At 42.5% G+C, this 15,251-nt stretch overlaps 1 protein-coding gene and 1 long non-coding RNA gene across 3 annotated transcripts in view; one reads left to right on the top strand and one right to left on the bottom strand.

The window, feature by feature from the left end:
- Tsc22d2 (TSC22 domain family member 2) overlaps positions 1-7,262 on the top strand; it is a 47,628-nt gene extending 40,366 nt beyond the window's left edge. For both annotated transcript variants that reach the window (XM_005077904.4, XM_040754398.1), the window contains one exon: positions 501-7,262. In XM_005077904.4, the coding sequence (XP_005077961.1) occupies positions 501-761 (261 nt within the window). In that variant the 3' untranslated portion in view covers positions 762-7,262. The remainder of the gene's footprint in view (positions 1-500) is intronic.
- Positions 1-13,225, bottom strand: part of LOC121143171 — a 28,716-nt gene extending 15,491 nt beyond the window's left edge. Inside the window, exon 1 of the long non-coding RNA XR_005880316.1 lies at positions 13,184-13,225. This is a non-coding gene — a long non-coding RNA (uncharacterized LOC121143171). The remainder of the gene's footprint in view (positions 1-13,183) is intronic.
- Between the last annotated feature and the right edge of the window lie 2,026 nt (positions 13,226-15,251).

Genomic DNA, 15,251 nt, shown 5'->3' with positions numbered 1-15,251 from the left:
TCTAGTCCACGTGTGCTAATCGAGTGTACGGTCCTTCCGGTTGACCACATCATGCTTTGTGTGTCACCACTGGAACAGGAGCACACGTGGTTCAGTATGTGCTCATCAGAAAAGCATCAGCCTTTTCTGGTCTACTAGAGTGGGGGCTGTGGGACTTCTGTCTCTAAAGTAGCCCTGTGACTACTTCCTTAACAAGCAACTTGGGACTGGAGTATGATCCTCTGCTGTCTGTCCAGCATCTTAAAATGCTCATTCTAAGCTTTGAGAGGAAAGAGCATTGGCAATTGCCATACTAGTTGGGAAAGATAGTTTTCCCACCCCAACTCCCACAGGCCCAGTCAAGATACAGTAGAAACATTAAAAGCATGAGGAGAAAATTGCCTTTAAAAAACAAAAATATAAAAACCATTTAGTGTTTATAAGGCACCCAGACAGTCTAGAACTAAGTAACTCCTTGTTTCTCATAACCCTTGTGACTTTGCTAATTTTGTTTTTCACAGGATCTGGTGAAAAGCCATCTGATGTATGCGGTGAGAGAAGAAGTGGAGGTTCTAAAGGAGCAAATAAAAGAATTAGTGGAAAGGAACTCTTTACTTGAACGAGAAAATGCACTGTTAAAATCTCTTTCAAACAATGATCAGTTGTCCCAACTCCCAGCCCAACAGGCCAATCCTGGTAGCACTTCTCAACAACAAGCAATGATAGCACAGCCTCCTCAGCCAACGCAACCTCCACAGCAGCCGAATGTCTCCTCAGCATAAAGCTTTCTTAAGCCTCATTAAGGAAAAGCCGAAAGCAATCTTTCCTTGTGTGCCACTGGTGTTCTATCCACTTTGTAGAAAGCAAGTAGCCATGCTTCGGCTGTGCGCTTGGCCTTTTCAGTATTAGACAATCGTTGTGCGGGGGCTTTCCCTCTCTAGGATGCCACGCAGCACTGTTGGTGTCCACGTCTGTGTCATCCGTGCGTGAGGAGAGTACTAGACGGGTTATTGGAGCGAGCAGAGTCTACATCCTACATGTGCGCATGAGTGGGGTCTTTAAAAGCTTTGGTGGCTCTCCCAGGTTCCTTGTCACCCATGGGTTTGCCTTGAACCTTGCTGTCACATTATAAATAACAGTTCATCTAAAGAGCCACTTTTCTTTCAATATCAGTAACATTTGCCTACGTAAGGTTTCATTTATTTTGTGTTTTATTTATTACAGGGCTGCTATTTTCATAATGTACATGAACAATGTCACAGAATTTTTTTAATTTTTGTGAATAATTCTAAGTATCAGTAAAGGAATTGAAAGACAGGATTACATTTAATAAATAAAACGTTTAGGCAATAATTGAACAAAAGAATCCTGGCACATTTCTAACACTAATGGCAATTTACCGTTGGTATTTATTTTCAATAGTAAAGATCCAGCTTGAATGTAAATTTTGTATAGTGTAAGTATGAAAAACACAGTGCACCTGTACAGGTAGTCACCAGTTATTGTGATATAATTAAATAATTGGGCTATTTTCATGAAGAAAACTTTGTTCATTTGTTTCTACTTTCTAATAGAAATTGCCACGATTCCTCTGCTTTTCAACATTTCGTATGACTTTTTTTTTTTTTTTTTTTTTTTTGGGTGGGAATAAAAAAAAGCTGTGAAATTGTTCAACCTACTTTGTAACCAAAGAAGCAAAGCTGTGTAATGGAGTTTTGTTTTGTTTTATAATGCACATTCTTTATGTATTTTTATTTAGTGTTTTCTTGGTCACAATTTTCTTTGCTGTCTAGCATGATCTGCATGGCCTGTAATCTTTGAACCACTTTGGTACCTCATGTTTTTATCCAGCACTCTTATTGTACTGTGTACTAGTCTGTGAACAATGTCAAATAAAAAGAGCGGACAGGTCGTATGGTGGAGCTGAGCTAGTGTACAATGCACCAGTTGTACAAAAACAAAAATGAAGTGAGCCATCTTTTGTTCATTTAAAATGGTGTTTTGAATTTCATATGCAGAAAACGTTTTGTTACATTGCAAATTTTAATGTATTTAATAAACGCAACATGCAGATTAAGTGCAGTGTATACTGAGTATTTAAATTAAAATGTACATTTCATAAGTACAGTTTCAAGAGAAAGCATCATTTTGTGTATACTAACACATAAGTGTATGTCAGAAATTGATGTAAAAATATATATTTTAACACATTTTCTGAAATTAAACTACAGTTTTGTTCAAATATTTGGCTCTATATGTGTTCAGAATTTGAATAGATTTGTATTTTCACGGTTTAAAAATAATTCCTTAAATGAAAACTCATGATGTTATTAATGACAATGGTAGTTCTTAAATTTTCAAAGTAAAATAATTTAAAGAACACAAGAATGGTGAGCAATATTTGTATTCAATATTCATATTATGTTAACAATATAAATAGGAAATCCTCGTCTACCAAAACTTTTACTTGAATTCAGAAAGGTGCCTGTAGAAATGAACATGTCCTGTATTGGTAGCCCACTAGCTCATTCAGTCTTAATGAGAAACAGTGGTTAGCTCTCCATCTTAGAAGAGGTTAAATGTTCTTTGTCTGTTTTAATCATTCTAGCCTCAAACAAAAGTCAAAATTGAAACACACATGAGATTACCAAATATTTTATATTCTAGTTGTGCTATGGGAAATAATGCTCAGCAAAATTTTTATGTTAATTAGTAACATTAGAAATACAAGAACTAGATAAGTATGTAGACCTGAGTATGTTATAATCCTAAGGATGCAGAGTGAGATTCTAGCAGAGCCACTGTGGGCATGATGGGGTGGGAAACTGCTGTGGTGTGTGAACACGAAGATTCCTTTGGTGCCTTCCAGTGCTGATAGTATGGTACGTCATGCAAAGAGAAACTAACGTAAAAAGGGTTGCAGGAGGAGACAATTTAATGGCAGACTGCTGCCCAAGAATGCACAAGATCTTCTATTTGATGTCTGGCACTGTGATTTTTGTGAAGATAAATGAGTTTTTATTCTAGGAATAGGAAAACATAAGCAAAATGCAGTAGCAGTCACCAAGGAAATAATTAATATTTTATGGTTTATAATGGTAACAACAATTGCCACCACTCCTTTAAGAGAGGAGGAAAGTCTTAGTAAAAGATTAACAGAAAAACTTGTTCCAAAAAGATTAACCCTCTAGTGAACTGAGAAACTAAATTATTTCAATCAGTTATTACAGCTTTTAAACAGCAGGAGTTAATATAGTAAGTAAGGTGGACTTTCCTGTGTTCTCCAGGATGAAATTTGACAGTGTATGTCAAGAGCTTTAGATATAGTAAACTAGCTCAGTGGAGTGATGCTTAAGGTGCAGTGTTCAAAAAATGCAAGTGTATGCCTGTCCTGTGTGTCCACTCCTTCCCTTGGACCTCAAAAAGTTTATTGACCACTTACCCTGTACCTATTTAAAGTTGTCCAATGAAGTTTCCATCTAAATCTGTTGCCATCTCATTGAGGGCCATTGAACTTCAGAGTCAGGAGCAAAGCTGAGCAAGGTATTGTACTTTTGTTTGAAAGTAATTGAGTTTGAGTCGTTTCTCCCTAATTGGTTTGTTTAGGATCTTCATTTAAGTTCGATCTCCGTTGGGTTTAGAGTCTCCATATATGTAGAATATCAACTAGTTGAAATTCCATTTTGGGGCAAGTCTTAGAGGAATGTAATCCACCTTTAATTTTCTCAGTCTCAGCCTATAGACCAGCTGCTGCTACATAAGCTTGATGTTGGTTTAATTTTTTTGATACGGTAATGCGTGTATAGTTGGAACCTTACTTTGCCCAAAGGAAATTATTTTTAGGTAGTCCTGATGTAATCTTAAAATGCATCCAACAAAACAAAAATGTGCGGGGAGTTGGAGAATTTAGCATTCAGCTTTTTTTTTTTTTTAACTGTTAGATGAAGCTGTTTGGCCCTGGTGACAGGTCCTTTATGATGGATATGTTTAAATTCTCTTCGTGATTCTCTTGAAAGGGGAAAGCCCTGTCTTCAGAATTTACAATTGAATTGAGGCTACAGAAACTAACCAATACAATGAGACAAGAAATACAGTCAAGGGGGGATTGCTCAGGGGTTTCCTGAAAGGTAGCCTCTGAGCCTTGAGGGTCACAAGAAGGGCATTCCAAACACAAGAAAAGCCTGCTCAAAGCTCTGAAAACAAACAGCGGTCTTAGCACAGAATTTTATGCCCCATCAATATTTGGCACTATTAACAGTGAGTCGTTGGATGATGACTAGTGGAATGTACTCATTTCAATTCAATGGTAGAGTGGAAACTGGGGACAGATAATTGAGTAAAAATAATCCAGTTAAGTGAGGCAGCATGGGCAAATTGTCTGAAGTTTATTGAAAAAAAGCTGAGAATTCTCCACCCCTTTTGAATATCCCACCCCCAATGTCAGCACTTGGCTTTGTTCTCTTGTTTCCTTGAGGAAACAACACATTAGCCAATACTTGAAAGTTTGGTCAGTCTTGTGTCCAGTAGCCATGCATCTGCAAAATTAATGCCTTTGTTTCCAGTTGAAGGAATTGTAAGAATTTGACAGAAGAGTAAGGCAAACAGGAAATTTGGTCACTCTGCCTCTGTAAATGCAGCCCAATGTTAATAAATCCTCTGGTAACCAGGTCACCATAATTCCACAGCCTCTTGCTCCCTGGAAAGAGTATGAATTCTGACTCCAGTGCAGATACTAACATATAAGGATAGGTTTTCCAATAGCCTTATTGTCCATACTCTGTTGATGCAATAACAGACTTTCCCTGCCCTCCCCAGCTTTAAGCCCTCTAATAATTCATGTTTCTACTTTCTAATGCTAATCACTTCTGGTGTTTATTAGCACCAGTTGACAAGCTGACATTCCAAGGTACATCCCTGTCTCCTACTTCCATAGCAGATCATGAATTTCTCCATCTAAATCTTTTTCAATGCCCATCTTCCCTACATAAGTGAAGAGTTATACAAGTGTGCCCTTAGTGGGCTACATTGGTCTGCCATGTTCAAATGTAGAAATTGCTAAAAAAACAAAACAAAACAAAACAAAAACTATAGAAAGCAATGTAAAATTCACAGACCTGCACTTTTCTTTCTTCTGTGTTTTAATGAATTTTTCAAAAAATCGGCAGTCCTTTAGGATTGGTGATTAGCGATGGCAAGACAAGCTGTTATTTCACGCTGGCACAGTCCACTTGGGACACTGAACTTGTTCAGCATGATTAGATAGCGAGTTAGCTTAGTTTTCCTTTTCTTACCAGGGGAACTGATAAAGTAGGCAGTTTGGAATATTTTCTGACTGCCTAGTGTCATGGATCCAGAGTCCCTGTGTTTACAGGCTAGGACCCGCCCACAGAAGCCATAATGTTCCTCTAGAAGAAGGAAGGAAAGGAGACATGCTAATATAGAAAAATGATTGAAGCTTAAGACAAGCCCAGTGACACACTTCAGTTTCTCCATAATGAAAGTTGAGGGCACTTGAAGCTCCAACTGTTTGCATGCTTTCATTATTTCCATAAAATAACTGCAAAGTGCTCTTGCCCGCTGCAGTCCGAACGGTCTTCCAGATCACAGTTTCTACTGTCATATCAGAAGCAATCAGCTCGTCTGTAGATACATAACCCTGAAGAAGACAGCAGACAAGGAGGCTTCTCCCACACATGGCATCTGTGGCACTAGGCCATTGTCTAGTTCACTGAGAAATACCATTTGCAAATCTCTTGTCTTACACAGACAAACATGCATGCTGAAGTTTGGGGAAATAATTTGGGCTTTATTTTTTTTTCTTAGAAATGTTGGAAAGCAATTCAATTCTATCTCAACTTAGGTGCTTATCTCTATACTGAATGTTTAAGAACAGAAAGCTGTTTAGGGCATGATCAGTGCCTCAAGAGCTTATCGTCCAATGAGAAAGTAGAGGCTGAGGTACCACGTTGCTTATCCAGAACAGTTTATAAACCTTGTGGCCTTTGTTAGATGGAAGGTTCTGTAAATCAGTAGTAATTTTCTGTGTCATGTGAAACACTTTGCCATTGCCAGGAAATAACTAAATCACCAAAAAGCTTTAGCAAAACTAATCCTGGAAGAGGAGACCAGGCAAAAGAAGACTTTCCACACTATTCTGAGCCTGGGAGTTGCCCCTAAAAAGGAACTAATCTGAGAGAGATGTTTACACATTTTTAATACTCTCGGTTTGTAGATAATGGATCTAATTTAATCTAACAACTAGAATTTACATGTCATGAATTATATTGTCTCTTGTCTGATAAGTAACATGCATTTTGGCTGTCTTAACCAGCTGTCATTCAACAAATGAAGTTAATAACTCAGGTACCTGATGCCAAAAATAAATCTCTAATGGAACTGAGAATTCAGAGATAAATACAAGGCTGTATGTTAAGTAAGTGGTAAGCCTTACATTTCTGATGAGGGAGTGGGAGAGAGAATGGCTTAGTCAACAGGTAGTATTGAGACTGTAACCTTAGGGGGCTAAGTTTCCCTAAAGTTAGCTCTCACAAAAATTAAAAATTCCAGCCACACTAGAAGTAAGTCTTCTGCTTTGGAAATTCAAAGCCTTGATAATACGTGAAAGTGAATAGTTTCACAAATAAGTTATGGAGAACTGCTCAGCCTTGGCAAAGCAAAGCGCACATGGAACGCGCCATCTCAGATCCAGCTGGGGGGCGTGAAACACGTGAGGACCAACTGACGAGTGTGAGAAAGCAGGGATCTGCCAGCTGGATAACTGAAGTTTCAGATGCCCTGTGACCCCAGGGCTCCAAGTTTTAACATCCACCCTAGAACACACACACATGTTCACAAGGCAGCTCGTAAGAGTATACAATTGGAAAAACCAAAATCCACCAAGATGATGGAATATGCTCGATGCTACATCATATTAGGTATCAGTGAAAAAGAGTGACGAAACAGGAATGTGTGCTGACAGTAGATCTCTAGGATGCAATGTTAACTTTGTTAAAAGTCTGGGGGGAAAATACATGTAATACACATGATACTGTTGGTGTTTAAAAAAAAAACATGCCATACACAATACTGTATAGTGTACTTCTGCAAATACCTTTCTGTGTACAATATAAATATAGAGAGAAGGTTTGGAAGAATACTAACCAAGCTGTTTACAGTAGTTTGGTGGTGTGCGTTAGCTTAAACTGTAATATTTGATGTTTTTGAATCTGCATTCATGTACCGTTTGTGTAATGACAAATTAATAAATTAGAAATAAAATGCAATAGAAAGTGTTTTCTTCTTCTCTTCTGCTAATGTCTTCCTCAATGTCCTGGGACTCAGCTTCAGCCTCCCTCCTTGACTACTGTCCCAGGAATGTTTTTCCACTACCCCCCACACACACACTCACACACACACACACATACACACACTCACACATACACACACACACAAACTCACACCCACATACACACACACACACTGCTGGCATATCACCCTCTCCTGTGAACTACTCCTGTAAGCAACATTCCTCCCTAACAAGGTCTGCTCTCCCCTCCTTGCCTTCCTGCTTCCCTGAGCCGTTGTGATGATGCTGTCCAGCTTTGGCTCCTCAGTACCACTGGAGCTGTTTCTTGTCAAGGCCACTGATGCACTCTTGATGCTAAGTCAACTATAGTGTTGCTACTGCAGTGCTGTGTCTAATTCCTGATTATCCGTTAATTGATACAGGATATCATTTTCTATTTCTTCACTTCTAATTTTCCTCACTTGTCATTAAGTCCTCTTTATTTTTAGGGGTGTCTCTTTTAAAGCATATAGCTGATTTTTTTAAAAATATTTTTTAATCCAGTCTGTCTTCTAACAAATGAATTTAATTCATTCCCATGTGTCATCATTGCTGGCTTGTCCGGAGCATTTTGTGTTTTCTCTCTAAAATACTCCCTGAGGCCTTCCTCACTCCCCCCTCCCTTGGCTTATTCAACTGATAGCTTTTATTAGTTGCTTATTTTATTAATTTATTGCTGGAAAGTTACACACTCCATGTCCATTCACCCAAGTGGTTATTGTACCATTTTCTCTGTCACTGAGTTGTGGGATCCCCAATCATGTGCAGAAGCAGTCTAGCAAATGCCCATGTACCCATCACCCAATTTAAACTACATCTGCTCGTGGCCAGTCTTACATGTACAGATGTTTGTCTGCTTCTTCTATGATCATCTGGATTATTTTGAAGAGAGCCTAAGATGTCCGCAGATTCACATTTACTTCAAGACTTTTTTTGTAACCATACCATTGGACCACCTCAAAATGAGCAATCCATTTGTCTCACAGGAAATCTAGTCAATGTGTGAATTTTCCTGTTTGTCACACACACACACACACACACACACACACACACATGTATTTTGTTTGAATCCAGATCAAAGGAGGGAGTGACTGCACATTTTAAGTGGCTGTCTTGCCTCTAAATCCCTTCATCTGGAGGGTCCATGTTTCTCCCCCACTCCCCCTGCTGCTGCTGAAAATTTTTAACAATCTGTATCATTTTCCTGTGACTATTCCTGAAGCTTGAGTTTCCCTGGTAGCATTTTTGTAGAGTCCTCTGTCCCCTGTATTTCTAAATCAGATCTTGGAGCTTAGACGGATTCAGAATTGATGCAAATGTGATGCTTGCTGTATGTTTTATGCCTGGTTGCCTGTACTCTGTGATACAGGCATCGCTGGTGGTTATTCCCTGTGCCCATGGGTTCTCTTAGACTGTGATACAGGCATCGCTGGTGGTTATTCCCTGTGCTCATGGGTTCTCTTATACTTTCTCTCACTAGTGGGACACTCCTCTAAAGAGACACGTGTCCTCATCGACTGGCCAGTAGAAAGGCAGGGGCTTTATTCCTTTTTACTTTTCAAAATGATAAATTGAGTTCCTACAAATGAATAAAAATAAATATGCAAAGAGCAGATCTCTTGCTCCGTGGGAGAATGAAGTGAGTTCGTTTGGGTGCCAAACCTCAGGTGCTTTGTAGGGAGAAGCAGGGAAGTAGCCAAAGAGAAGGAAACTTGGTGGCAGAAAACAGCTATGTACTGCTGAGTCAGGGACTGAGTAACTTCTGAGTCAGGAGTATTCTGAAACAGGAGGATTGCGGTGAGTTGAAGGCCAGCCCGTATTACAGAGTAGGATCCTATCTCAAAAAGGAAAAAAGTTATACCGAGGGTAGGGATGTGGAGGTTTGTGTGAGATGGTCTCTGGTATTACAGAGTAGGACCCTATCTCAAAAAGGAAAAAAAGTTATACCGAGGGTAGGGATGTGGGGTGGTTTGGGTGAGATGGTCTCTGGTATTACAGAGTAGGACCCTACTCAAAAAGGAAAAAAAGTTATACCGAGGGTAGTGATGTGGAGGTTTGGGTGAGATGGTCTCTGGCATGTAAGTACTTGGTCACCAGTTGATGGCATTATTTGGGGAGGCTTAGGAAATACGGCCTTGGGGGAGAAAGTGCGACAGTAAGGGCAGGCTTTGAGGCTTCTGGGGGGCCATTCCCCATTGGGATAGCTTTCTGCTTGCGGTTCTGAGATAGCTCCCTGCCTGCCCGCCGCCTGCTGCCACATTCCCCTGTAGTCATGGAGATGGGCTTTTATTCTCTGGAACTCTAATCCCAAAGTAAACCAGTTCTTCCTTCTGAGTTACTTGCCTTGCTCACGGAGTTTTGCCACAACAATAGAGAAGTAACTACGACATGATGGGCAGCAAGCTCACATCTGGGCACAACTGGCCGTGCTTTGAGAGAAACAGCAGTAGCTGGAAACAGAGCAGTAGAAGCTGTCCAGGACGCCGGGGAAGCAGCTACGCAGACAAGCTTGTAGGTGCTAACCTACCGTGTAGTGACTGCCCGTACTTCCCTATGAGCTCGTGAGCCGGAAAACTTACTGAGGAAGACAGCAGGGGGCGAATGACCTCCAGTGTATGCAAACTATTTCTCATCAAGCAGTTCTTGCTCAGCAACACTGGTTTTTCTTGACTTAGTTAAGCATGCCTCCACAAAGACCAACTTATGGTCCGTTTGGGCTTTCCCCAGACTCGAGGAAAGCACTCTCTAGATTGTACCAGAGCCTAGGTCTGTGTGAGCCTTCCTCTCATCCACTTTTCTTAGCTGGCATTGGCTCCCTTTTTCTCAACTCTTCCATCCCGCCCCTGATAGCCAACTGTCTGCCGCTGAACAATGGCTGAGAAATTTCGAAAAGGAAACCACTTTCAGAATTAAAAGGGGTGCCTTAAACAACTGGCCTGTCTTATTCTCCAGAGAGAGGAACGAGTGGCATTCCAATCCTGTGAGTCTTCGCTTTTTTTTTCACTAGTGACTTCACTTCCAGAACCTACCCCGTTCAGCATTCAGTGATGGCTCTGCTGCTGGCTCACTCACCCAGACACGAGGCTTCCCGGAGGCATTCGCTCCTCAGATAAACCACACCCTCAAACAAGCTTCTACCACTTGGTTCCTGACTGCCAGCCCAGGGTGGGGAGACCCGGGCACCGGCAACTTGGCATCATTGGCTGAGACTTACACATATTTAAAAAGAACAGCTTAGGGACTTTTGAGGTTAAATAAAAAGTCCCCCTTACCCCTTGATAGCCCCCCCCATGTGCATTGACCTGCACGGTCTGGGATCCTCCTTCCCTATTGACGACTGTTCACCCCGGCACTGAGTACTGGTGTTAATGAGTGAGCGGAAGACTCACACGAACCGTATACAATATTTTTTTCATTCTTAGATTTTTCTGATCATTAAGTATAGGAGTAATAACCGACTCATGGGCTTGCTGAAGAGCTTAAACAAGGTAAAATGTATAAATCACTTAACTGGGACATGGCCCCTCGTGCCCATTCGTGCTTTTCGTTTTAGCACTTTCTGGGTACCTGGTTAAAGCGGTTACTTCATGATCGTTTTCTTGGTCATCTTTTGACCAGAGGCTCTGGAGATAGACTGGGCCATTTGCAGCCCTTTCGACAAAGTCTTCCCCTCTTACCCCTTTAGAGCCTCACCACTACCCCAAGGCTTGGGACAGCGCTTACTTATTCATTTGACAAGTGTAGAGACATGTTTAGGGAATCCAGAGAGCGTGGCCCTGCTCACACATGACCAGTGGTGGAGCAGGGTTCTAAGGGACCTGATAATACCGTGATTCTCCCCACTGTGCTTTAATGGGTTCAGAATAGAAGGAAGGAAAGCATGTTATCTGAAACAAGCATGCTGAAGCTGTACCTGGCTTCTGCTCATGAACACCTGTCGATCTTGGGGTCTGTACTTAACAGCAGGCCATCCAGGACAGGCAGAATACAGATAACACATGACAGCACACCCTGCTCCCAAGCAGACTTCAATCAGTTCTCTGAAATCAGTGCTGATTGCGAATGTGTCAGGAATGTGGATTTTCAAGCCAAGTGTGGTAATTCACACCGATAACCTCAGCCCTGGGGGTGCTAAGGCAGGGCGTCAAGCTGAGGCCAGGCTGGTCTATCTAGTAAGTCTAGGCCAGCCTGGGCTATACAATGAGACCCTGTCTTGGAAAGATTTTTAAGATATTTATTTCTTAAAAAATAGGGCATACTCTTTTTTTTGTTGTTGTTGTTGTTTTTTCATGGTACTTTACTTGTGAAGACTCATAAGTAGACCAAATAACGTAGAACAGTATCTTGGACCCTACCAGTTAGTGATTTGAATTGGGATAAATTCTGAATTGGCAATTGCAAGACTCGTAACTGCTTCATACAAATAACAATTTACTCCTTTTTTCATAGCCAAAGCACCTGACTTTCAAGAAAGTATTAAGGGAATAATTTTACTTAATTTTTCTTCCTTTAAGAAATTGTGTGGGGTTTTATACTAGATCTAAGAAAAAAATTGGTTCATGTGGCTGAGCTAAAAGACAGCAAAATAGACTAGATATATTAATTAAATGGCTAAGAAATCTGAAACAGAAAGATGAAATATTTGGCTAAGACCAAGTCTGTGCAAAAAATAAATAAATAAAAGTATACTTGCTACTCAACAAAGGTCAAGGGACCCAAGGGACTGTAACATACAGATGCAAGTCCCATGCCTTTCATAAGGACATGTGAAGCCAGGCCTAGTGGTGTGGGTCTGCAACCCAACTACTGAAGAGGCTGCCCAGGAGAGCTTGGGCTACAGAGAGAGTTCAAAGCCAGCCCAGACATCTTAGCCAGACCCTATGTCAAGATTAAAAAGTAAAAAGAGGGCTTGGGATATACCTCAGTGGTACAGCCTACCATGAGTGAGGCCCTGGTTGTATCCCAAGTAACATACGCACACGCCCCCCCCCCACTCTCTCTCTCTGTCTCTCTCTCTCTCTGCTTAAGTTCCATGGTGGCATCTATAGTACTAGCGCACCAAACACCTCCACCCAGATGTCTCGCATAAAGAGCAAGAGGTCATCCCCTACTTCCTCTCTGCTCTGCAGAGATGTGTCTGCAGGGCAACCACCTTCTCCTGGGTCTCATTTTCCACTTCAGAGCTACTGCCAAGGAGTCTCCGGGCCACCGCTCCCCCAGACACCCCTTGCCCCCCCATCTGTAGGCTCCCCACCCCTGCAGGTGGTTCTATTCCATTCAGCCCCAGACTGGTGTTCCTCCTCCTCAGGTGCTTCTGTTTGTGAACCGCAGACTGCTCCTCAATGGCTGCTCCTTGGCCTAAAGCAGCTGCTGGACGGACACACACACACACACACACACACACTCTCTGAATGGTGACTGGTGGAGCCTGTGCCCATTCGTTATACTGTGTCTAATATGGGGAAGAGTGTTCCCCAGGGGTTTCTACATTCAGAAATTAGGAGGAATATAATAACTGTCAATTGTCTTCCTTTCTTATTTAGATGTGTTTAGCTAATCAGTTAATGCTATTTCCCTCATCACATCCATGAGAACCTTAGCAGAATGTTGACTGAAAGAGAAAGAGTGCACCTCATTGTCTTATTTAGTCCCTAGCCGTTAAGCATCTTGTTAGCTATGGGCTTCTACTAAGGAACCCTCTTATAGATAGACTTTCTCTGTGTCCCAGCGGTGGCTCCCAAATGGCCATATAATATTAATTATAAATGCCCAACTGATAGCTCAGGCTTATTACTACACAGCTCTTACAACTTAAATTAACCCATTTCTATTAACCTACATTCTGCTACATGGCATTACCTCTCTTTGACCCTGTACCTCCTGTTTCCTCTCCAAGTCCGGCTGACAACTCCTCTGACTCCATCCCCCTTCTTCCCAGCATTCTCTCTGGCCCCAAAGCCCTGCCTAGCCATTGTTCCATCAGCTTTTTATTAACAATGAGAGAGATACATATTTACAGTGTACAGAGATTGCTCCACAGCGCCCTCTACCACAGGGAGTAAGTAAATTCCTTTCCATTTCTGGTTAGGAGCTGTGGAACACCTACCTGGAAACTAAAGGAGGCAGGGGATAAATGTTGCCTCTGCTCTTAGAGGAGATACAACTCTACTGACACCATGACTTTGAGACAGGGTAATCTGCAGAAACTGACAGGTGTCCATTTTGCTTTATTTATTTGCTGAATTGTTAAGTAGATCCCAGCTTCCCAACGCAAACATGATTACTCCCTAGCCTCTTTCCTTCCCTCCATGTGTTGTTTTGTGTTTGTTTTGTGAGCTAAGGTCTTGCCATGTAGCCAGACTGACCCCGATTCCCTGCAACCATCCCGCCTCCTCTCCCAAGTGCTAGGGTTGCAGTCGGGGCCGCCACGCTCCACTTTATCTAAGCATTTCTCCTCCCACTCTGCCTAGAAGTATGGGTTACGTCTAGGGATTTCCTTAAATTCCAACTCCAGCTTTTTAGCCAGCAGATGCCAACAAGGTGCTTGAATCCTGGCTCTGCTTCACAGCAGCTGACACACAATATCGGATTGTCATTTAACCGTGTCTGATAAGACCTACCTTTCAAACAAAGGGCTTAACGCCTTCTTAGGTGAGATTTCTTTTTTATTTTATTTTATTTATTTTGTGTGGACATGGCATGGAGCTTGCTGTTGCCGCAGTGTGCTTGTGGAGGTCAGAGGTTCTGCCTAGGAAAAGGATTTGTTACTCACACGGTTAACCTGAGCTAGTGTTTTAAACCATCCGTGTGCTTGAGCCCCAGACGTTTTTATTCCTGGTGCGAGGTTGCACAGTAAGATCGGGACGGGGAGAGGGGAGAAAGGAAGGCTACATTCTGGTGCAGATGTGTGTCAGGGAGCCCCAAGGCTGTTTGTGTTAGAGGGTCCTTCCCTGGGTCCCTTTGTAAAGCCCCTGCATTTGAGTACCATAAATATAAAGTTAACTCTTAAAGTATATTCATGCACAGCATGAAAAACTAAAGGTGAGTCTATTTGTAGAAGACTTCTTGACTCCGGACAACAGAGCAGGAATGCTGACTCCAGGTAGTCACCTCTCCTGCTCCTAAAACGCAATCCCCCAGGCTCATCCCCAGCTCTCCAGCAGAACCCCTGCTTTGGTCTCCCTGTCCTCTCTGACCCCATAAACAACGAACCACGAAGATCTCCTCCAATCTTCCTTCCCCCAACTCATCCTCCAACAACTGCAGGCATTACCTGGGAACACTCCAGCTGAGCAGGCCAGAGAAACAGGTAATCTAGCCGAAGACCTTCACCTCTCCCTCCCCCCCTCCAAATCCAATCCCCAGTCATCCCTAGCTCTGCAGCAGAACACCTGCTGTAACCCTCCCTCCCCCGCTGTAACCCCACCCATCTTCACCTCCTGTGGATCCCACAGACCTTCTCCTCTTAACCTCCCCCTCCCCAGTCACTACTGGAACCCAGCCCCCAACCCCAGCAGGCACCCTCTGCTAGCCCCAGGCCCCTGCTGCCAGGGAAGCAGGCGGCTGACTTCGGATCTCCACTCTCTTCTGCTCCTCCAGATCCACTGGCATAGCTCATCCCCAGATGTTTAGCAGACCTTATGGGGTGACATCTCTGCACTCTCTGCCCTGACTCTGCAGACTCAATAAGCAGATCCTGATGGGACGCTCTCCTTCCCTCCCTCCTGTGAGTCCTGTCACAACCACAGACTAACCCCATTCCTAAGTGTCGGTTTCCAATGCCCAGAAACACAGAAACATGTTGTACGTGCAACTCCAAGAGGCCACACCTAATAGGTTCACAAAAGAATTTCCTACCAGGCAAGACACACCCAGCACACTCTCCTAAAATCCAGAAAGGAAACCAAAACCAAGGAACAGAACACCC

The sequence above is a fragment of the Mesocricetus auratus genome, unplaced genomic scaffold (genome assembly GCF_017639785.1).
Source record: "Mesocricetus auratus isolate SY011 unplaced genomic scaffold, BCM_Maur_2.0 Super-Scaffold_100011, whole genome shotgun sequence".
Lineage (NCBI taxonomy): Eukaryota > Metazoa > Chordata > Mammalia > Rodentia > Cricetidae > Mesocricetus > Mesocricetus auratus.
Note: the sequence above shows the minus strand (reverse complement) of the source record. Positions and strands in the feature narration are given on the sequence as shown.